General features: G+C 34.8%; 2 protein-coding genes across 2 annotated transcripts in view; both read left to right on the forward strand.

Moving 5' to 3' along the window:
• Positions 1 to 17,044, forward strand: part of LOC123870515 (trace amine-associated receptor 6) — a 53,226-nt gene extending 36,182 nt beyond the window's left edge. Inside the window, exons 2-9 of the mRNA XM_045913856.1 lie at positions 8,406 to 8,812; positions 9,342 to 9,467; positions 12,364 to 12,480; positions 13,582 to 13,721; positions 14,766 to 14,934; positions 15,490 to 15,621; positions 16,221 to 16,346; positions 16,577 to 17,044. Of these exons, the coding sequence (XP_045769812.1) occupies positions 8,594 to 8,812; positions 9,342 to 9,467; positions 12,364 to 12,480; positions 13,582 to 13,721; positions 14,766 to 14,934; positions 15,490 to 15,621; positions 16,221 to 16,346; positions 16,577 to 17,044 (1,497 nt within the window). The 5' untranslated portion in view covers positions 8,406 to 8,593. The remainder of the gene's footprint in view (positions 1 to 8,405; positions 8,813 to 9,341; positions 9,468 to 12,363; positions 12,481 to 13,581; positions 13,722 to 14,765; positions 14,935 to 15,489; positions 15,622 to 16,220; positions 16,347 to 16,576) is intronic.
• Positions 17,045 to 17,092: 48 nt separating this feature from the next.
• Positions 17,093 to 17,539, forward strand: LOC123870520. Its single transcript, XM_045913862.1, has one exon. The coding sequence runs from the start codon at positions 17,093 to 17,095 to the stop codon at positions 17,468 to 17,470; it is 378 nt and encodes a 125-aa protein (XP_045769818.1). The 3' UTR covers positions 17,471 to 17,539.
• The last annotated feature ends 5,230 nt before the right edge of the window (positions 17,540 to 22,769 follow it).

The raw sequence follows: 22,769 nt of genomic DNA on the forward strand, positions 1-22,769 counted from the left end.
CCACGATGGATGGCGACAGAAGCAACGCATTAGGTGACAAATAACTTCATTCAGGATACGAATGTTTTGGTAGATGCGTAAACGAGCTTTTTTATTTGACATCTTGATGAATAAGCTGTATTACTAGTAGTCATTCCTGTTTTCTTATGAATAGAATTTTCGTACTAGCTTGTTATTTTAACAGGGCTCTCTCCGTCACTCGCTTCATACAATCGTAGTTCCAATTTCATTTAAATACTAAGCAACCAAAGTCCATGAAATTTTGCAGACACTTTCTAGAAACTAATATACGCCTAATATATTAGTGTATATAAAATAATATACACTAATATACGCGCGTACGTCACTGCCGCGCGGCGCAGCTGGAGAGAATATCGTGCGGGGCGCTGACGCGACGCGCAGTTCAGCTGCAGTGCAGTTCGAGTGCGTGGGCACCTTTAAAGACAAAATTATAACTATGTCACAATTTCCGATAAATAAAATCTCTATGGCGAAATCAAGTTCCGTTTTGGACACTATCTCATGTTATAATTAAATAATTACTTGGACGCGATCAAGCTTTCGTCGGCGTCTTGCAATTTGATTGGGCTTATCCCAAATTTCACGCGGTGGATGGGAGAATTTAGGGCATGCACGAATTGGACCATGTTGAGGACGGACAGTTATTAATACAATATTTTTATTATTAAAGCATTAAGCCTGGTTAAAGTACGCGTATGACCCAGTATTTACTTCATATATTATTATACTACAATTTTTTGATCTGTGCGCACAGACCCTTTTTTTTATATAGATTTATAGAACCCGATTTAGTTTAGATTTATAGGTACTACGCACGTGAATTGATAGTACAAGATTATTTTCACCATATAATGGATGAATGTTCTCGGGCATTTGTTATTCACACATGGAGTGGTTGGCACGAGTGACGACGCAGAAAGAGGCATCGGGAAATGAAACGGACAGTTGAAACGGAGTGGTACAATTGTTGGCAAGCGATAAACTACTGCGGTGATGTTGGTTTCAAAACTCATATCTACCTACTGAATTTCCAAAAATATAGAAGTTAAAAGTAAAATTCAACTTTGTATTTCAAGGAGAAATAGTTTGATCTAATAAATTTCCCCTACGTTCAGGACAACAAATTGATGTTTAAGTTTTGTTCCTTTTCGGGTTCCGTATCACAAAAGGAAAAACGAAACCCTTATGGGATCACTTTGCTGTCTGTCTGTCCATCTGTCGTGTCTGTCTAGAAAACCTAAGTATAGGTTAATTTCCGTTGAAGTAGAACCTTGAAATTTGTCAGGTGGGTAGCTCTTTTAGCACAAGTAAAGGAAATAATCCGAAAACCGTGAATTTGTGGTTACTTTAAATAAAAATTAAATGTGTTCATGAATAGATAATTAGTTTTTTCAATTTTCAAAGTAAGATAACAATAGCAAGTGGGGTGTCATAATGAAAGGGCTTTACCCTTAAATTCTAAAACAAATTTTTATTTATTTTTATGCATAAAACACATTTTTATTTAGTTTTTGATTAATCGTGCAAAATGTCGAAAAAATATCCGAGTACCTAACCCTCGGTGCGGGAGTCTGACTCGCATTTGGCTGGTTTTATTTTTAAGGATATAACTTCAGTTGAACAATGTCGGGAGCATCAGTAGGTATTGTATCTTACTAACTTGGAATCATTTTATAAACAATTTTGCATTTGTATCATTTGCGCTGAGAGTTATAAATACTAAGCTTCTTGTTTGTGCCACATTAAGACTCCTGAATATTCCAGTCTGAATGATTTTAACAATAAAATATTTACTTTTGCTCCACTTACTCGTATCTACACTGTGAGCTCTAAATGAACTTGTTTATAAAAGGGACAAAGTCAAAATGTTTTATAGTATGAAATACTTACTCGTACTAAGAATTTCTAGATTACAATATTCGTTATTGAATAGATTTAATATTCTTGTGATCTTCTATTATTAAAATAGTTCACTCGAGAGCCTTTTACGTAGGCACCTACTACTTACTTATTTACGTTTGTGCTTTTTACGTTATTAGGTACCTTGGGTATTAGGCGGGAAATCTTCCAGGCTAAAAAGTAGCATCTGTGTTAAACCAGGATGTTATCTATTACATATGTGTTACATGTGTGTGTGTGTATAATACATACACACACACACACACTAACATACAAACTTTCGCCTTTATAGTATTAGTGTGATTAGATACTATCGCCTGAGCGATCGCTTCTTTTCAGTAGCTGAAGCGACAGATTTTTTAGAAGCGTGAACTTCTTTTATTGATAGTGGTGATAGGTAGCCAAGTAGTTAAGTCGTCGGCCTTCCAGTCGAGTATTCCGGAATTAACTGAGAATTCTCCATAATGTAACCTCACTCAGACTGTATCATACTGAAAGGTGTGTGAAGTCTGCCAATCCGCACTTGGCCAGCGTCGTAGATTATGGCCAAACCCATAACATTTTAATGAAGACCTCTGTGCTCAGTACTGAGTCTTCAATGGTTTGATCATGATGATGATCTGAATATTAAGGAAATCGTAAAGGATCAGGATTAAAATATGCCACCGTTGTTTAAGAGGGGTCTCTCCGTCACTCGCTCCATACAAACGTAGTTCCAATTTCATTTGAATATTAAGCAACCAAAGTTCATGAAATTTTGCAGACATATTCTAGAAACTAATATCCATTCGGTTTCAAAGTTACGCGGTCTTAAAAATTCACATACAAATCTTTGAGCTCCTGTAATTTTGAAACTACATATTTAAAAAAATCTAAAACACCACAGGCACAGATATTAGTTTCTAGAATATGGCTACAAAATTTCATGGATTTTGATTGCTTAATATTTAAATGAAATTGGAACTACGATTGTATGGAGTAAGTGACAGAGAGAGCCCTGTTAATAGCTAGATTTATAAAATTCTTCACATACATTTATAAGCTAAGTGTATAACAATAACATGAGCACAGAGGTGTACAATAAAAGTATATTCGTTCATTCATGAGTGTACTTGTTGTATGAAAAGCCAATATAAGTGTTGTGTCTATTCCGTGCTGCGGTTCAGATTTCCGCTTTGTTGAAGCTTTTATAACGTTCCTATTCACGTGGAAAACCGTTTTACTTTACTTTTTCTAACAAGTGATACATAGATAGAAAGATGCGGGAATTATTGTCGAAAAATTTAATCTCTTTGATGAATTGTGTAACAGTAATTCATACTAGACCGTGCCACACCCGTGCTTCATTCGGGTGTAAAATTTTGGACTTCCAGGCAACACGGTTCGGCCGGCCGTTGTATGACGTGGAGTAAATCAAGCCAAATGACCAAATTTGGACCACCAAAGTCGGTCGCCTGTTTAGTTGCCGATTTAGGTCAACATCACCCAATCGGTTACAACTTAATTCCTTCAGCCGCAGCAAAGAACTTAAAGTAAAGGTTTTATTGAATTGGGTTTTCCGTTTTAAAAGGCTCACTCTTTACTCGGGCTGCTATGGTGTAGATGCGATATGCGGGTTTGCGTTAGCACTTCGCGGGCGTTTCCCATCCGATGTTGGTTTTGCTGTCCGCAACAAAGGTACTGATTGATTAGATTGCGAAAAGTTGCAAGTGTAGACTGTTAAAGGACATAGACGTAGCGATTCGCGCCAGTGAAAGCTGCCTACTGAAATAAAATGTGAGTTAAATTAACCCTTTTCTTTATAAATATACCGATAGAAGGAAAAATTGACTGACTGACTGATCTATCAACGTACAGCTCAAACTACGGGACTGATCGGACTGGGCATGCAAATAGCTAATAATTAATTGTGACGTAGACATCCGCTAAGAAAGGATTTTGGAAAATTCTGCTCCTGAGGGGGTAAAATAGGGGTTTTAAATTTGTGTAGGCCAGGCGAAGTCACGGGCATAAACTAGTACACTATATACTAGATGAAGTCTGCGACTTCGTCTGCGTGGATATATAGGATATGAGAACTCTTTGATTTTCCGGGTTAAAAATATGTAGCCTATGTCTGCCTCTAGGATGTAAGCTATCTCTGTATTTAGATTTCAGGTAGATTTAATCCTGTGGGAACTCTTTCATTTTCTGAGACACAAATTAGTCTATATCCGTCTCTGGTTTAGTTAACTCTGTACTTAACCATTAAAATCGGTTCAACGAATGGGAGTGGAAAACTAGGAAAAAGCAAACAGACAGACACGCTTTTGCATTTATAACATTAATATGAGCATACTTATACACATTTAGAATCTATTAAAAAGGAAAGAAAACAACTAAAAATTTGTTTATAATTAATATACCTACATAGCTAGCAGTCAAAAAAGTAAGCAGCAAATTGTGAGAGCTTGCTAAAAAATGAAAATTGAATATTTTGGTATTGATTTTGAGTTCACACTGTTAGAAAACACATCTCTCGACCTAGTTCGAATCCGCATTACTCTAATTATGGGGAAAAGTCGAATTTCAAAAAATTTTCACTGCCTTAATGAATCACAACTCCACCGCCATACATCTATTACGACTTCTATCTATATAACAATATCCATAGAGTAAGGATATACTGAGCAATATCTAGATTTTAGGCACTACGCTCTAGTGAGACTAATTTTCATTGATCAATAAGAAACGCATGCCGGAAATCCCGCATAGAGGGAATCTATTTCATTAATCGATACAGAGTATGGATGATTTCTAAAGCACTGATAGTTTTTTATCTGGGTTTCAACTAGCTACCTAATTGTTTTCATTAGTTGTTATGTCACTAGAGGGAGTCCTTGTACGCTGTGTATTGGCCTAGGTATCGATAAATAAGCCTGTATGAATTGCGATTTAACGCGTTTGCACTTTCTTAGGTCACATAATATCTATAGTACTCGAGAGGTGGAGATAGTAATCGGGGTGGGTTCGCCCCGCCTCAAACCCCAATTGCCATTTCGACCTGTTATTATTTGAGTATTATTATAGATGCGACCATGTCTCTATTGAACGTTTAGTAGTTCAAAGAAGAGTAGAGGGCACCAAAGCACGTGGTAGATCGCCCATAAGATGGACAGACCAAGTGAGGGTTGCGGTGGACGACCCTTTACATGAGTGCACAAGGAATGCATCCATCAGAGTATAATGGAGACGCATTCCACGGCCGCTTTGTCAAGAGCGAAGAAAATAAATTACGAACTGTTATTAATTATTTAGTCTGCTGAAGCTTGATTGAATAAATTGATACAGAAGTTTAGCTCTGCCGCCTGAATAAATACAAATCAGCGCAAAACGAAATGTTTGACTGTATTTCTTCAATTTGTTTTAATCAAAGATATTATAAAACTCCAGATAGGCAAAGGTCATACTATTGTATTGTAAAAGGTGAAGTCTTTATACCTACGCGTACAGTACACATACGCGTAGCGCCTTAGACTACATACTCGTGGATATTGGCGCGGGGTTGGCTTATTTTTTGACACCTTCGAGCGTACTTAAAAAAATGGTGGTCTCTAAACAGGGTTGGTTTTAATTTTAATGAGCACCCAAATCGCGTAAGTAAATCTTAACAGTGCTTACTACGTCAATACTTTCAGATATATGTTTCAGTAGACCACGTACCACGTTATAGTATAACAACATAGTAACATTTTGTTTATAAATGATGACCGAAGTTTGTTCTCGTCCTGAATGTATCACAAGGGACATGTTTGGCCAGCACATCACATTTTACGTGTGTACTTTACTGGGTTGACTATTTTGTGTATAATATTTAGATTTAAAATTATATTTAGACCTAACATTTGCCTCTGTGAGAACCTATTTAGGAAAAGGTCTCTAATCTGAATCTGTTGAACCGATTTGAAGTTTAATGAGGACATAAACTTCAAAATATTTTTACTCCAACGATATTATTATTATTACCGATAAGTAGGGTGGTACTATAACGGTAATAACATTTCGAATTAACGTGTTAAATTTAAGAGCAAAAACATCATCCAGCTGTGGGTATCTACTCTGTTTTCACTCTCATTGAAAACTTTTTGGTTTAAGTTTTACCTATTTTTAGGTAACTATTACTAATCTTAATTTTAATAGATAAGTAGAAGTGCCTACGTTTGCTACCATCGCTTACTTTCGGACTATGTATTGTACTGTATGTATGTATTGTATGATATTATGTAGTAGGTAAGTGGGAACTGGTTAAATTTTAAATAAGGCTTATGATAATAACCTCAAATCTGGCTTTGACGTAGTTTTCTTTTAGCAAATGAATTATTATTGACTTTGTCTTTAGATTTAATTTAAAAACCTTTTTCAACGAAAGGTCCTTTGCTAATATTTCCTTCAAATAAACCCATTTCCTGCAGGAAATTGGCAATGTCTCGCATACGTTTTTGAGCTATCAAGTTGGCATGTAAGCTATTTATTTTAATGGGATGAAGAGTGCTCAACCTACAAAAACCGGCCAAATGCGAGTCAGACTCGCGCACTGAGGGTTCCGTAGTCGGGTATTTATTCCAATATTTTGCACGACAAATCAAAAACTATTTTACATAAAAATAATTAAAAATCTGTTTTAGAATGTGCAGGTAAAGCACTTTCATATGATACCCCACTTGGTATAGTTATCTTACTTTGAAAATTAATGGTAGTATAATTATATGTCATGAACACATTTTTTTTGTGATGTAACCACGATTTTACGGGTTTCGGATTTTTCCTGTTACTTGTGCTATAAGACCTACTACCTGCCAAATTTCATGATTCTAGGTCAACGGGAAGAACCCTATAGGTTTTCTTGACAGACACGGCAGACAGACAGACGGGCAGATTAGCAGACAGGCAGACAGACAGACAACAAAGAGATCCTATAAGGGTTCCGTTTTCCTTTTGAGGGACAGAACCCTAAAAACCTGGATAACTTCTGACACGATAACATTAAACGCGATAAACCTAGGCATTAGTAAAGCTATCTCCCAGTCTATAAGGTGCCTTACAATTTCCGCAAGATGGAATTGCTTTGAACGAAGCGCTTTTTCCTGAATATTGCAACTTGTTTATTCTGTAATGTTGTTTCAAGTCTCAATTTCTTTTAAGTTAAGCTCAAAGCATATTGCGGGAGAGGTAAAACAACGCGATCCTTTTGTAATTGTTGCAAATTCATAAATCCAATGCATAAATGTAGGTACATGTACTGGTACATAATTATTTGTAAGTAATGAACAAACGAAAATTAACCCATTCGCACCTCGTTTTAATTTTGTTTCTAAGACAAACTAAATATAGATATATCCCGTAGAGATAAGTTGCCTTTGATGATGTCTTTTCATTCAAGTATATTATGTTTAAATTGTGTTTAAGTTTTAAATTATGAATAAAAAATAAGTATCTACAACAAATATTTATACGTACAAGAAGAGAAAGTTTTTATTAGGAACATTTTAGAAAATATGCATCGCGTCGCTTTGACTCGGCTGCAATGTGCTTTTAGCTTTATTTAGACCGTTACGGCAATTACTTATCTAAAGGACGTAGTCTTGAAAAGAATAACTGTCGAATTTCTTGCTGGTTCTTCTCAGTAAGATTATATTTTCTACAACATGAAATTTTATGAACTAGCATAAATCTTTGGCGTCGTAAGCGTCGAAATGTGAGTACATACCTACTAGCAAAATCTCAAGATTCTAGACCCAGCGGTTTAAGCTGTAGTCTATACCTACGTTGATCATAATATTACGTCAGTCAGTTAGTTTATCTTTTGATATGTATAAACTCTGATTTTTAGGGATAAATTTAAAATAGCGTTTGCCCATCTCCGGGATGCAAGCTATCACCTGTACTTTTCGTCAAAATCTGTCCAAAAACTGAACCGTGAAGAAGACTTGATACATTTTCACATTTATTATTAGTATATTTTTGAGAATATAATTGAGTATATCCTTTTTGAGTTTCCCAAAGCATTATTTCATTTATCCAAAGCATTTTTAAATGTCTGATAGCTTTTAAAGGGCTTTTAGGCAAATGAGACAATATTTCACGGTAATCCCAACAAGAGTAAAATCATGAAAATGTAGGCACTTACCTTATCGATTTCGTTGCGATGGCTGTTAGTAACTTTTCGTAAACTGGTGTTACAGCTGTTCAAGATACATCTTTTTTTTTATATTTGCCTTCCATGTACAATTACATAAATAGATAGCAAAAGTAATTTTATTAAATAGATAAGTAGACTAAGTTTTATGTTTTGTACTAGGTTTTACTTAATTTTATATTACCTGCCAAATTTAATGACAGACTCGATGGACAGACGGACAGATAGACAGACAGACAACGAAGGGATTCTGTAATAGTTCCTTTTTTTTGAAGCACAAAAAACTAAATTCCAATTTATTTTGTTTCAGATAATGTCCGCTATGCAACCAAGTCTAAATCATCCATCATCAAGAATGAATTTAAAGAGTAAGCATGTAACAGACAAACAAACATACAAAGCTAGATTACAAAATATAGGTTGAAGAACTGAAGGACTTCATATGATCTAAATGACTTATTCAACAAAAATAAGCGCTGCTAGTCGCAGGCGCCGACTATGTTCGACTCGACTAAAGGCGCATTGCTGGTAGCGCCGTCTCTCTCTAACAGCTCCTGTTGGCCCAACGGAAAAGGCTGGCCCACAACCTTCCCGGCAACTGAAGACATACTGAAAGCGTTTTTCATATTCGCCTTATCTATGGCGATTGTTTTTGGCAATCTTGTTCTTATTTGCGTGTTGAACAATCGAAGGTACATCAAGTATATTGATAATCAGGTGAGCTTAATCATATTTATGATTTTTAGGTCTAACGCAGCGCCAAGTCACAAGGAAAGTTTAATTTTGGGTCAATTTGCGAAAATTGGGGAATGAATAGGCACCTTCTAGGTAAACGCGTCCCATCTTAGACCACGTCATCACTTTCCATCAGGTGTGATTGTGGTCAAGCGCTTACCTATAGTGAATAAAAAAAATAAAAAATATTACGGATTCTCTAGTTTCTGAAGTGGCTCAGGTTGAATATATAAATAATATTTATGTATTCTGTTAAACTATAACTGTATGTCGGTTTATTTTTTTGTACTTTGTATGAACGTATGTCGTGTACCTGCCTACTAGCTAGAAAATTAATTTAGACTTTTGCAGTGGGTATAAAAGAATATTATAGTCTAGTATGCTTAAAGTAGTTTAAGTACTCGTACATTCCGATATAAATTTGCTTCACGCAAGCAAAGCCTTGGGCATAATTGAGTTTAAAATCGAGGACACCTTTATACAATCAGTGAGGCTATATCGTTATTTTCAGCCCAGATATCTTCTGACCTCATTGGCGCTAAACGATCTATTTACGGGGATCCTAATTGCCCCCGTGGCCCTTCTGCCCGCGCTTTACAAGTGCTGGCCTTACGGAGAAATATTTTGCCAGATTCAGGTAATTTTTTAACGTAATAATAGAATAGAATAAGATTTATTCGTTGATCCTATTCATAGTACAAAACACAATTAACATTTACAAATAATAACGCCTTAAAATCTAACTTTACTTAAATAGTATAAAGTAGTATGTAAGTAGTAGCAGTTAGTAAGTAGTAAATTTAGCGAATTACAGAGGCTACGAAGTAACTTTTTAAGTTATGTTAACTGTGTGAAAAAATGTCGTTAATCTCCGTAACAGAGGTATGAGTATCTAGATTCTAGACGATTTGTAATAAACGCTTTAAAAGCGGCTTGAAAAATACAAGCAAACCGATTAGGTTGACCTTATTTCAAATTAGTAGCTTGGATTAGTAGGTACCTATTTACAATCGTTATTAAACTTTATGTTCAAGTACCAAGGTTTAATAAACTGAAGTGACAGACGTGTACGCTGTATATGTGTGGCCACTTGAGCGATGACAGTTTGCTCGTGATTTGTCATCTACCTACGAATTCTATGTCAATGCTCCATAGTCCATACGATTAATTCGGGAAAACGTTCCGTTTTGATATTTCTAGATAGGTATACTAAATAACAGTTTACGCACAGCCAACGTTGTTAGTTTTTTATCTAGGACACCTGTAGTGTTCCAGAAAGTCTTTTTTTATTGGAACAATAGTGCCAACAACATGTTGGCACAGTGGAACAATTTATTTAACTAGGACACTAGACTATCACGTGTCCTAGTTAAATAAAATATCATGACGTACCTGTAAGTTGAGTTTTATTATTTTCAAAATTCATATTTAATCTTTATTTTTGTATCTAACATGGAGCCCAGTATTGGAAAATAAAATTCCTTCCAAAAACATTAAGTATACCATGCTTTCATCATCTCTAGTATTCTAATAGTAAACTGAGCCATTAGCAATGACGTATGTAATAGATGATATCCAATAAACTGCTAGAACTGGGCACTGATTTGGTATGGAATCACTCCAAAAATGATACACTGCTTTCTATTATAAGTTCAAGCCTCAATAGCTCAACCGGTAGAGGAGTGGACTGAAAACCGAAAGGTCGACGGTTCAAACCCCGCCCGTTGCACTATTGTCGTACCTACTCCTAGCACAAGCCTGACGCTTAGTTGGAGAGGAAAGGGGAATATTAGTCATTTAACATGGCTAATATTCTTTAAAAAAAAAGTTATAATCCCTCTAACCACCGAAGACATGTAGCGATGGCTACATGTACAGTAAATAAACAAAAACACTCACAAGATACTTTAAAACATAATTTCTCATCAAATTTTACGAGCGTTATTTAATCCAGTTACAGCTAAGCGAAGCTTTGCGAAACTTTATTTAAACAAGAGACGAAGAGAAAATGAATAAAGTTACCTCTCAGAAAAAGTTCGCAATTGAGGAAGCGAGGTTAAAAGGTAATCGGATACCAAGTATGAAATAGTATAGGTCGAAATAAATTAATTCACAATTTCCATCATAATAATAATTGAAAGATAATTGAAAGTTACCATTCCACATGATGATAGCCTGGTTAAGCAAAAATGGAAGGAATCGGTTAAAAAGTATTGAAATACTTGGACTTGGCTCACGAGGTTACCACCAATTGGAGTGTTGACTCGACGATTTATTTGTACCGATAGTCAGTTAGTCCACGGGCCTTATCGCAAATTGTTTCGACCAACATCTCAAGAAACTATCGCTTATTGTAACAAGGGCGGGTAACAGAAGGCAGTACTTATTCAGACGGCATGCATTGTGAGAAGGTTAAACTGGTTTAAAGATACAATCGAAGCTTTAAAAAAAAAAAACTAGCGAGTTTATTAAATGTATCACGAATATAAGTCAAAAAGCCAACGGTTTCACAATAAAATTAGCGAAACTTTCCTGCTTATAGCGCTAATGGCTACGAATAAATAATAATAAGTAGCTAATGGCGTACTTAATGACCGGGCAGAAATATCAGCTCGCGCAAGTTTGAGTCTTGTAACTTTAAAGCCTTTTATGCAGATACCTCGTTAATAATAATATTTTGATAACCTCGTTACAGAAACTCCAATATTGTTCTTTTCTTTTCGCATTTACAATATTCTATTCGCAAACGACCGTTTTGTGTCTAAAGGTGGTAATAGACCTAAAATAATACATTGAGGAGCTGACGAACAAAACGGTGTGATTACACTAATTCTGATCAAAATACTACTATGCTTTTTTTTCTTTGATCTGGACATTTTTGGCCCGATGAATACAAATCCAAGCAAAACGGTTTGAAACTATTAAAAAGTCCAAATATTTTGATTTCGATAAACTTTTCCAAACTTTCATTCAGTTTTTTGCTATTCTTGTAAACTTTTACTTCATTCATTTACACCGTATTGTTATCGAGCTCCTTAACTGTATAACTATATATTGTATAGTAATAAAAAAAAACTGGCCAAGTGCGAGTCAGACTCGCGCACCGAGGGTTCGGTACTCGGGTATTTTTTCCGACATTTTGCACGATAAATCAAAAACTTTTATGGATAAAAATAAATAAAAATGCGGATGTATGCGTAAACCGGTATGTTAGGGGTTTACGCGAGTCACTACACACGTGTCAAGTGTACGCAATTGGTGTGAATCGGCCCTAAGACAATAAGATGCGATGTCCGATTTTACACCAACTCAACGGATACTGTCGCCTGCCTCACCTTATTCATTCGCTTGAAGGTATATCTTATCGTTTTCCTGTTGGCTAGGAGTTAATCATACTTCAACGCCAGTAGGAGCGTTGTTTTGTCGGATGTCGGCGTTAAGGTGATATATTTTTCTTGCGTTCTATTTTCGCAGACTTTTGTCGGTCATCTGCAATGGATATAAAAGGTTGTTAAGAGAATTTTATGTTACAGGCACTTCTGAGGGGCGCAGTCAGTCAACAGAGCGCTGTTATTTTAGTTTGTATGGCGATAGACAGATATTTATATTTGCTACATCCAAATACGTATCATAAACATTCTAGTAAAAAGGTGAGAACTGTAGATTTCCTCAGTTGACTTAAAAGATAAACATATCTCACAATTTTTTTTGAAAAAATATGTAAGCGACGCGATTTTTCCGGCGCTGTAGACCTTCTGGAGTTAGGTTTTTCACTCGTATCATGGTATCATTGTCAATTTGCGATAACAAGGGCGTACCTATGTCATACGCCCACTGAGCCGTCGCGTATAGTGCGCCTCGTAGTGCGTTTTTTGCAGACTGTTAAAGTGTTTCATTATCATCATTATTATCTAACAGCTTTTGTATGCTAAGTATAAAATATTTTATTTTACCCATTGAAAATTCAAGAAAGCAAAGGTTGTGTTCAGTGGCAGATTTGCCTAATAATACCTTTCCGCGCAGAAATCTCTTCTTTAAACCGCTTAAGAAGTTCTGGGCGCTAGAATTTAAATGTGATTCAGAAATACAAGGGACAGCTTTGATCTTTTAGATTAAGTAAGAGCTTTGCCCCGACAGCCATTTCAACTGACTGACATAAAAAGTCCTCGATGAACTTGGAATTCATTTAAAGAAAATTCGTACAGAGAGACGGGGAATCATTTCCTATGTGACGAATACATAAAATATTTATTACCGTACTAACTCCACTGTCAGGGATGAACAAGAAGTCATTATTATTCATATTATGCTGGAACACGGGATCCGACGAAATTCGGTGATGTGATTCTCTTAATGGTCTGTATCATCGACGAATACCTTACACAAAGTCGAATATGGACTTAAAATCGTTAATTTTGTCAGTTAATGTTGTGCTATCATGTGTATGAACATGTCTTTGTCTATTTTTATAATTCTTAGTAAATTTTCTATAATAAAATTAATCAAATTACTCCTTAAAATACAGACATTTCACATCAAAAATACATAACAATAAAAGTACGTATTCTACTATTGGGGATTAAATAACCATCTCTTAGTCTAGTTGTAAGAATTTGCATGTTTTATTATTCCTTTTCGCCTTCAATTACGCAAAATTTTACATTTGAAGAATTATAAGAAATTGGATTTCTTGGGTATCAAAGATCTTCAATGTTTTCGAGCATTTTATTAAATAACTTGACATGTTTCAGGGTTGCGTATTAGTAATAAGTACCACTTGGATTTTATCAGTATCTCTATTTGCTACTATGGTTTTGCCACGGTCTGGTTACTATTTTAACTCAACGGGTTTGATGGCCTGCGATGTTTTTCACAGCAGAATTGCTTTCAGGTATGAAACTATGTATTTTCTTTTATGTTTATAGGATACTTTAGCTAAGGTCAAACTGAGGCAAGTGCCGCGTGGGATGCGGGATGTGAATCAAAGCGCATATCACGAAATTTACTCGTATGTATGCGACTTTGATTATGCGTTGAATTTGAACGCAGCGATTATAGGTTTATTGACCTTTTAGTTTAACCGAATTCCTTTTCGGTTGAAATCCTTTTTGACTTTTACATGAAAAGCGTTAAAAATTAATTATGCAAAATGTTTAATTTGATTACATAGATACCAAGTAGAATTTTTACTAATAAAATTAGATTTCATAAATTGTTATCTAGGCAAATCTATTTAATAAAGTACGATATGACTGTCATATATACGTTTTATATAAAATCCCTGTATTGCCGTGAACGGATTGCTTCCCGCATCCCGCACGGGATTCGCTTCAGTTTGACCGAAGTTTTAATTACTAACTTAAACTATAAACGTCACAAAATACGGGTCTATCTTAAGTTTTGTCTTGTTCTTTGAAAACTTTTGAACTTGTAGTTTAAGTTGCAACAAGTAAATATTGCATAAAATATTTGTATTTTTAATCTTCATAATGAGCTGGTGAACTAGCTGATCAAAATATTTTTTCTTCTTTAATCAGAAAATTATTGGCCTAATTAATGCAAATCAGAAATAATTTCTAAGGGAATTGGCCTAAAACTGTGCCAAAATTTGTCAAAAGTTTGGTTTCGATCACTGAATACAAAGAACTCATTTCACAAGCAAAACGACGTAGACCTGTGTTATAATTGATTCCAATATTCGTGATTTCAATCGTATTTGCAAGCTTATTTGCTCCTCTTGTACAATTTTATTTCATGCAATTACACTGTTTTGTTTGCACCAGCTTCTTGTTTCTTGCTGGTTCTTCTCGGTGGGAACGGCATTCCGAACCAGGGGTAAATTATTTGACGATTCAAAAGCACTTGTAAAAGTCTATTTGAATAAAAATCTATTCTATTCTATTCTTCATTATTTTCAACGTGATTTGTTTTCCAGAATTCTGGCTTGCTGCGCTTACTATTTTCCAACAACAATGGCGTTGATGTACTGCTACGGATCAGGCTTTCACGTCAGCAAAACTAGAAGTAAATGCCCGTCAGATACAAGGCCCAATGGAATCCCTATTTCTTGCGCCAAAAATAATCGCAGTGAACATGAAACTATGGTAAGATTATAATTTCGTAAACTTCAAATATTTTTATGAATGTCTCATATCACAAACAATCATCTTTTTCATTATTTTACTAAAGTGTTCGTGACGATGAAACTCAGTATCTTTTGTCAGTGAATGATTCTTACTGTAATTAAACGTATACCTTAGATTAGGATAAACTAAAGGTTTTTTTTTTATTCACTATACGTAAGCGCTTGACCACAATCACACCTGATGGAAAGTGATGATGTGGTCTAAGACGCGTTTACCTAGAAGGTGCCTATTCACTCTTGTTTTAAAGATACCCGGATTGTAATTGGTAGGAAACACAGAAGGGAAGGAAGGTGTCTTAAATTGATGATAAAATTGGTATAGATGAAGATATTAAAGATGTTGTGATTTATGAAGATATTAATTATGTGTCTTTGGATTTCATTTCGAGGTTAGGGGTGCTAAGAGAGCTCTTGTTGATTTGAGATCTCCTTTATTTGCTGGTGATAACATATTGTGGTTCGCCTAATATATTATAGTTGACAATTTAAATAGTTAATTCTAAGTTATTTACAGCAAATTCCGACTCCAGTAAGACCGCATAGCGTAAGCACGTCTCGCACAATGGCTGCAATGTCTCTAGGATTTATTGTAATGGTAACTCCAGCCACTATTCAAGAAGTGGTTGCAGCGTGTACGGGATGCAAGGTTAGTTCTTATATCACACAAACTTCATGTCCACTATTTTTATGGAGAAACTTGTTGAATAACTGAAAAAAAATTAACTTCAAATCATAATATTTTGTTTATTATTTTAAAAGCAACAGCCATTGAATCGTTTTGAACATTAACGTCATGTCTGGTTTTGAATATATCTAACATTTGAAACTACCCCTTCCGCACAAATTCTTTTTAACCCCCGACCCTAAAAGAGGGGTGTTATAAGTTTGACGTGTGTTTGTGTGTATCTTTGTATCTGTCTGTGGCATCGTAGTGCCTAAACGAGTGAACCGATTTTAATTTAGTTTTTTTTTGTTTGAAGGTGGCTTGATCGAGAGTGTTCTTAGCTATAATCCAAGAAAATCGGTTCAGCCGTTTGAAAGTTATCAGCTCTTTTCTAGTTACTGCAACCTTCACTTGTCGGGGGTGTTATAAATTTTTAATTTACACTTGTTATTTTAACACGTAATTTTTGTATCAAAATAAAATCAAATTCTACTTTATCATGTCGATACATTAAATTAAGATTGTCTACTCAATTGAATGGAATTTACATTATATAATTATTCTTTTCTTTTTTTCAACAGGTGCCACCCACTTTAGATTTTCTCGTCACCTGGTTAGCTCTAAGTGATAGTTTTTGGAATCCTTTCCTATATTGGCTATTAAATAGTCACTTTAGAAGGATAAGCAATGAGCTGCTTCAGTATTACGTAAGTTCTGATTCTATAAATTTTACACACTGCATATAGTATTAAGTTTGTTTATAAAATAAAACTTTAGAACTTTTTCTTTACTTTGTTTACCTATGTAGAGAGGTTAGGTTATATACGAATATTTCTAACTTTTATTTTAATGCTCTGACATTATATTATATTTCAGATTCGTAACGAAACGTAATTGCTTTTATGGTTTTGTATGAATTCCTAACTTAATTTCACAGATATGCTGTCGGAGAACGAAATCATTTCAAAGCTATGAAAAACCTGCGGGTTGTTGTGGGTCTTCAATTACATCAGAAGGTTTGCATTCAAAGGGTGAATTCGAAGGACTTGGTGAAAAGTACTGGGGAGAAATTTTAGAACGAACAGTCTCTTCAAATTCACTTCACGCAATTCAAAAATGCCACAGAGATCACATGCGATGCACAGGATCATTTAAAGGCTACCATAGTGGTACCTGTAAACACAATTCAAGATTCTTTGATGGATATGGACTATCTGATTACAGACAATTGGATAGATCCGCATTCCAGATAGAACCATGCTCAAGGCAATGCAGAATGAAGACTTCAGACTTCTGCCTATTTAGACAAGATTCGGGTCTTGAATGTGGTCGGTCTCGTTCTAATCTTAGTTTAGATGAAGGAAACTTCAACAAAATTTGTAATGGCAGGCATCCAGAGTTGTGAGAGTTAAGGAACTGTCCGGTTTTCGGGCATAGAAGTAATAGCGTAGGCATGTACCCCGGCGTAGAACATTTCAATTCAAATATCAAATGGAAATTTGATGACTCGCCTTGCATGGAGGACGATAATATATCAAATTTGGAGCATAATCTCGACCGGATTCGCAGTTTGAGTCAGGAAAAAACTTTTAGTGGTTATGGTTTAAAGGAAAATGATAATTTATTGGAAGTGGAAGTAAATGACGTGATAGAAGATGACTCAGATGACCCGAAAGATTATAATATTAGTGTTCATGATAGTTTTGATGAAAAAAGTGAATATGGAACACATAAGTTTTCTCGAAATTCCTCAGTTTCAAATAGGGAGCTCGATGTTATTAAAGAGAGCTCGAGGAGCTCAAGTGATACAGAAGTGACATTGACACGATGACTTCCGAAAGTGACTTTCCATAGGGCAGTGAATATAGTACATTTAGAGAACTCTCCAGAGCAAAGATTATATTGTAAGTACTAGGGAAGTGTATTTTGTAAGGTGAAATGTAGTTTGTTTGATAGGTAGATTGTCATAGTAGTAAATATATAAATTATTAAGTTTAGTATGAGGACCACAGGACTAGAGCCAGGTCTATTTTGTAAATTATTCTCAACCAGACCTAAAAATATTATATTATATTATTGACTTATTGAAGAAAAGCAGACGTGATAAATTTTTATTTATAAAACTTACGATAAGATGGCGTGGTTTATGTAAATATTATACTGTACTATTCATCAAACTTTTATGATTATTACAATTTATTGTATTATGTATGAAATATAGTGAATATATTTTGCGTTGTCAATAAAATATTATCTTGTTTACTGTTTAAACTTGGAAACAAATTATTATTATACATACATTTATAGGTAATTTTGTATTTTTTGTAATAGATAAATATAATAGATAGAAACTATTAGTGAAATAACAACAATTACATTAATGTTTTTCAGTTCATTGTAAAAGTGTTCTTGTGTAATAAATATCAATTCAAGATAATTTTTAATATTTATTTGTGTTGATGATGTCTATAAAATTATTAATCTATGTATCTTTATTGTTAACAAAAAAGTAGATTTTTTCATTGTTTCTCCGTTTAATGTCACCTGAGGCGATAAATAATATGGATTTAATTGTTTGAAATAATAATTAAATTAGTCCTTTTTATTATGTAGAAAAAATTGTGTTTTGTTCATTAGTTAATATAATATTTATTATTTATAAAGACTATTTGAATACCTACGAATAGTCAATAATAATATTTAAGTCGCACAATTTTATTGTGTTGCAATATAATTTATGTAATAAATGGATGTTAATAATAATAATAATTTTACAAGAGAAAAAGGAATAAATTGATTTATAATATTGCCTATTTTATTTAAATCTCAAGGTACAACTACATAAAAGGGCTACTCCTATACTTTTGTCAAAATCCTTATTTAATACGCTAACTAAAATTTCTTATGAGCATCAATCACAAAAGCAACATATTAAGTTGTCACATTCCATGTTAATCTATGCATTCACTTATATCTTCTAAATTAAATGGATTTTTGCCATCGTGAAGAACATTTTACAAAGGTGTCAATCCAATTGTTGTATCAGCTGGACATAGGCCTTTTCAAGAGCGCGCCTCCAAACTTGATCTTCCGCCTTTCTTTTCCACCCGCTTCCCATCACCTTTTTTAGGTCATCGGTCCAGCGGGCTGAAAGTCGTACTACATTGCATTGTACGCAGTCTCCAGAATACATCTGCCCATCGGCCGCCTTGTATATTTCCTGTGGGTACCACAAGGTAACACTGCCACCCGTGCAAAGTCGGGGCGATCGCTCTAGTACTGAATAAAATACCTACATCTAGAAGCTTAGTATTTCATATGAGCTATTCAGTTTTTCCGCAATGCAGCATAGTGGAAAGTTACACTTTCTTTCACTAGAAGTGGAGGCCTTTATAGTAACACATTCATTATTATGAACGAAGCGATTTGTGAGGAAACGTGAAAACTTGAAAAATTATGAAAACACAAATATTATGTACTTATGACTTTGTAAAAGTTTAATGCTAGTTTTATTTATTATAATATTATTCATTTTCTATTATTTAATTAATTTAAATTTTTAAAATCCCGTTGAAAATTTTCAATTTTCCGGCATAAAATACACGTCTATGTTCGTTTACATTGTGCAAGCTATCTTTCTACCACAAAAACAGTTTAGCAGATGGGTTGTTAAAAGATGACAGACGGACACACTTTCTCATTTACCTTTAATATTAGTATGGATAGAATTATATAATTTTAATACAATTATTATGCAAAAATTTACACATTTTCGGAAATTTTATGAGCTTTATAAATCATGCTTACTGTTTGGTGAAGACATTTGGCTCTCCAAAGGGACATTATGGGTTATTAATGTCTGATATAGGTACCTACTATGACATTATATCCATAGTACTTACTTCTTTTTATTTAATTCAGACCCTTTTTTTAAGGTAAAACTGATTAAGGGATTATTATTATTTATTATTATCAATTCATTCATTTCACTTGCTGCTTTTGTAAAGCTTTGTCGGTAAAAAAGTTGTAGGGAAGCGTTGTACTGATGATTATGCTTAGGCTTCAAACAGGGTATCCACGGTTTCCTGAGCGATGGTGCCACATAGCCGCCGAATGTAGCGGACGTCACTTAATGCCTGAAACATCAAACTAATATTATATAGGAGAAAGTTTGTATGTATGTGTGTGTGTGTGTGTGTGTGTATGTTTGTTACTCCTTCACGCAAAAACTACTGGATGGATTGGGCTGAAATTTATAATGGAGATAGATAATACCCTGGATTAGCACATAGGCTACTTTTTATCCCGGAAAATCAAAGAGTTCCCACGGGAATTTTAGAAAACCTACATCCATGCGAACGAAGTCGCGAGTATCAGCTAGTTATTATTAGACGCGCCCTACCACCGCAATTTAGTGAACAAAATTTGTAGTGGGGCGCGTCATTTCAAAATAGACAAGCCCTAACACTGTGATGGAACTGGCCACGTGTCATTATCTTTTGAATGCTGTTTTTTACATCCAGCGCTTCCTCGTCATATACCGATCTAGCAGTTATTACAATGTGCGGATTGGCAGACTTCGTACTTACACCTTTGAGAACATTATGAGGAACTCTCAGGCATGCAGGTTTCCTCACCATATTTTTCTTCACCGTTAAAGCAAGTGGGTTACTTAACTGCTTAAAACGCACCTGAAAAGTAAGAGGTGCTTGCCCGGGATCGAACCTAGAATCTCCCGAACAGGAGGCCGACGTTTTAACCACTAGGCTATCACCGCTTATCCGCTAATGGTACTTATATGAGTGCATTATTCGTAAATAAGATTTGGATAGACCGTTTTCGAATATCCTTGCACGAATGTTGGCTTTAATATTTGAAGGAAAAGGCTTTGTAATGGATACAATACCAGTTTAAGTACTTACACTATATTATTCTGAAAATCAAATAATAAAATAACGCGGTGAAAAAGAAAGATTTTCGTAGGGGACACAATTGTATTTTCGCAAGTTATGAGATTTTGGACGCGTAATATTTCATCCCATTGTAAGATAGATTGAAATATTCCTTTTTATGGGAGTAAATATACATTTTGCCGATATTTAGATTCACTTGGCAATAGAATCTATATTTGTACAAGTGTAAATTAAATATTTATAACTCCCCCGACAAGTGAAGGTTACAGTAACTAGAAAAGAGCTGATAACTTTCAAACGGCTGAACCGATTTTCTTGGATTATAGCTAAGAACACTCGATCAAGCCACCTTTCATACAAAAAAAAAACTAAATTAAAATCGGTTCATTAGTTTAGGAGCTACGATGCTACAGATAGATACACAGATACACACGTCAAACTTATAACACCCCTCTTTTTGAGTCGGGGTTAAAAAGCAATAAGTAGATGACAAAAAGAGTAACAGTTTTGTCACTTTCTTTCCGACTCTTCTCAATATAATTTACTTTCCGAACCGGCACAGACCCAAACGTAACATGAAAGACCTCTCTCAGTCTCTTCTAAATAGATGATATCAGCGGCTTCTTTGGTGTGAATTTCGTTGTAATTTTCCAGAACAAAAGTAGCCTTGTCCTTCCTCGGGATGCAAGCTGAACCAAACGTCAAAATCTGTTAAACCTTTGAAGTATGAACCATGAAAAGCTAGTAGACAGACAGGCATACTTTAAAATTTAAGTATATAATGTACTAGTATGGATAATACTATTACCTCCCTGGGTAAAACTTTTAGCAAGATTTTTAATCTGAAAAGTGCGTAGGTGCGGAAAACATAAACTGAAGTTAATGAGGAATATCGATAAAATTGGGTTCGAAAGGTGGCCGTTTCGGTAGAGACGAAGGTTATGAACAGTTTAGATTCAGCTGGGGTTGTCGAGGGGACGTGATAATGTTCTGTACTGCCGTAATCTCATCATGGTTCTGGGAAAAGTACCTCAAGAGTTTTGTTTCAAATTCAGTGGGTGGCAGGACAAATCGTGTTTACTTTCCTGTGCGTAATAAAGTCCTATCTTGAGGGTTTTTATGTTCGAGAGGTATTATGAAGGATTGCTAGTCTTTGGGGAGCTACTTGTATTCAAAATGCTGTGTCCTGGGCTTCAAAATTATTATTATTCAATAGAGTTCAATACATAGGTACAGCTCATATAAATATTCTATTTTAATTCTATTTTATTACAGTTCAAAGAATTATTCTTACCTGTATTAATATTTACAATAAGTTTTGATTTTTAATGAAAATATTACAATAAAACTTAAAGCTAGCCTTATCTAATTACTATACTATCTTACCTTATAAAAAGATTTTGTGAACGAAAAATATTTATGAAAAAACCAAGAATTTTAATGGTTCCTTGTGATCGCCTCAATTTTTAGCCCCCGACTCAAAAAGAGGGGTGCTATAAGTTTGACGTGTGTATCTGTGTATCTGTCTGTGGCATCGCAGCTCCTAAACCAATGAAACAATTTTAATTTAGTTTTTTTTTGTTTGAAAGGTGGCTTGAGCGAGAGTGTTCTTTAGCTATAATCCAAGAAAATCGGTTCAGCCGTTTGAAAGTTATCAGCTCTTTTCTAGTTACTGTAACCTTCACTTGTCGGTAGTGTTTTAAAATTTTAATTTACACTTGTGACTTAAGTAATTTGTAACAGTTTACTAAACAGATTATTGCGTTACCATGGTATTATTTTATTTCTTTTAATTCACTGATATAATAAGTAAATTATGATGGTCGTAATTAGGTCGTGCTAATTCTAAAGGCTACGTCTTTTCCTAGATATAATAATAGTATTATATTATGGGGAATATGAGGCGGTCGGCCACAGTGGATGTCTGAGACGTGCCTGGGGTCTTTATGCCACATACTCGTTATCTTTAAGCACCGTCACTTTGCCTTTGGTTTTGTGGAACATGTCATACTGCGTAATTTGAACCATAACCAGCGTGACGCATTTTTAAACCCCGAACCAAAAAGATGGGTGTTATAAGTTTGACGTATGTATCTGTGTATCTGTCTGTGGCATCGTAGCTCCTAAACTAATGAACCGATTTTAATTTCGTTTTTTTTATTTGAAAAGTTGCTTGATCGAGAGTGTTCTAAGCTATAATCCAAGATAATCGGTTCA

This window comes from Maniola jurtina, chromosome 12 (genome assembly GCF_905333055.1).
Source record: "Maniola jurtina chromosome 12, ilManJurt1.1, whole genome shotgun sequence".
Classification (NCBI taxonomy): Eukaryota; Metazoa; Arthropoda; class Insecta; order Lepidoptera; family Nymphalidae; genus Maniola; species Maniola jurtina.

What these genes read in the sequence shown, in the direction of transcription:
- LOC123870520 (XM_045913862.1), top strand. Translation starts at nt 17,093, where the DNA reads ATGTACCCCGGCGTAGAACATTTCAATTCAAATATCAAATGGAAATTT.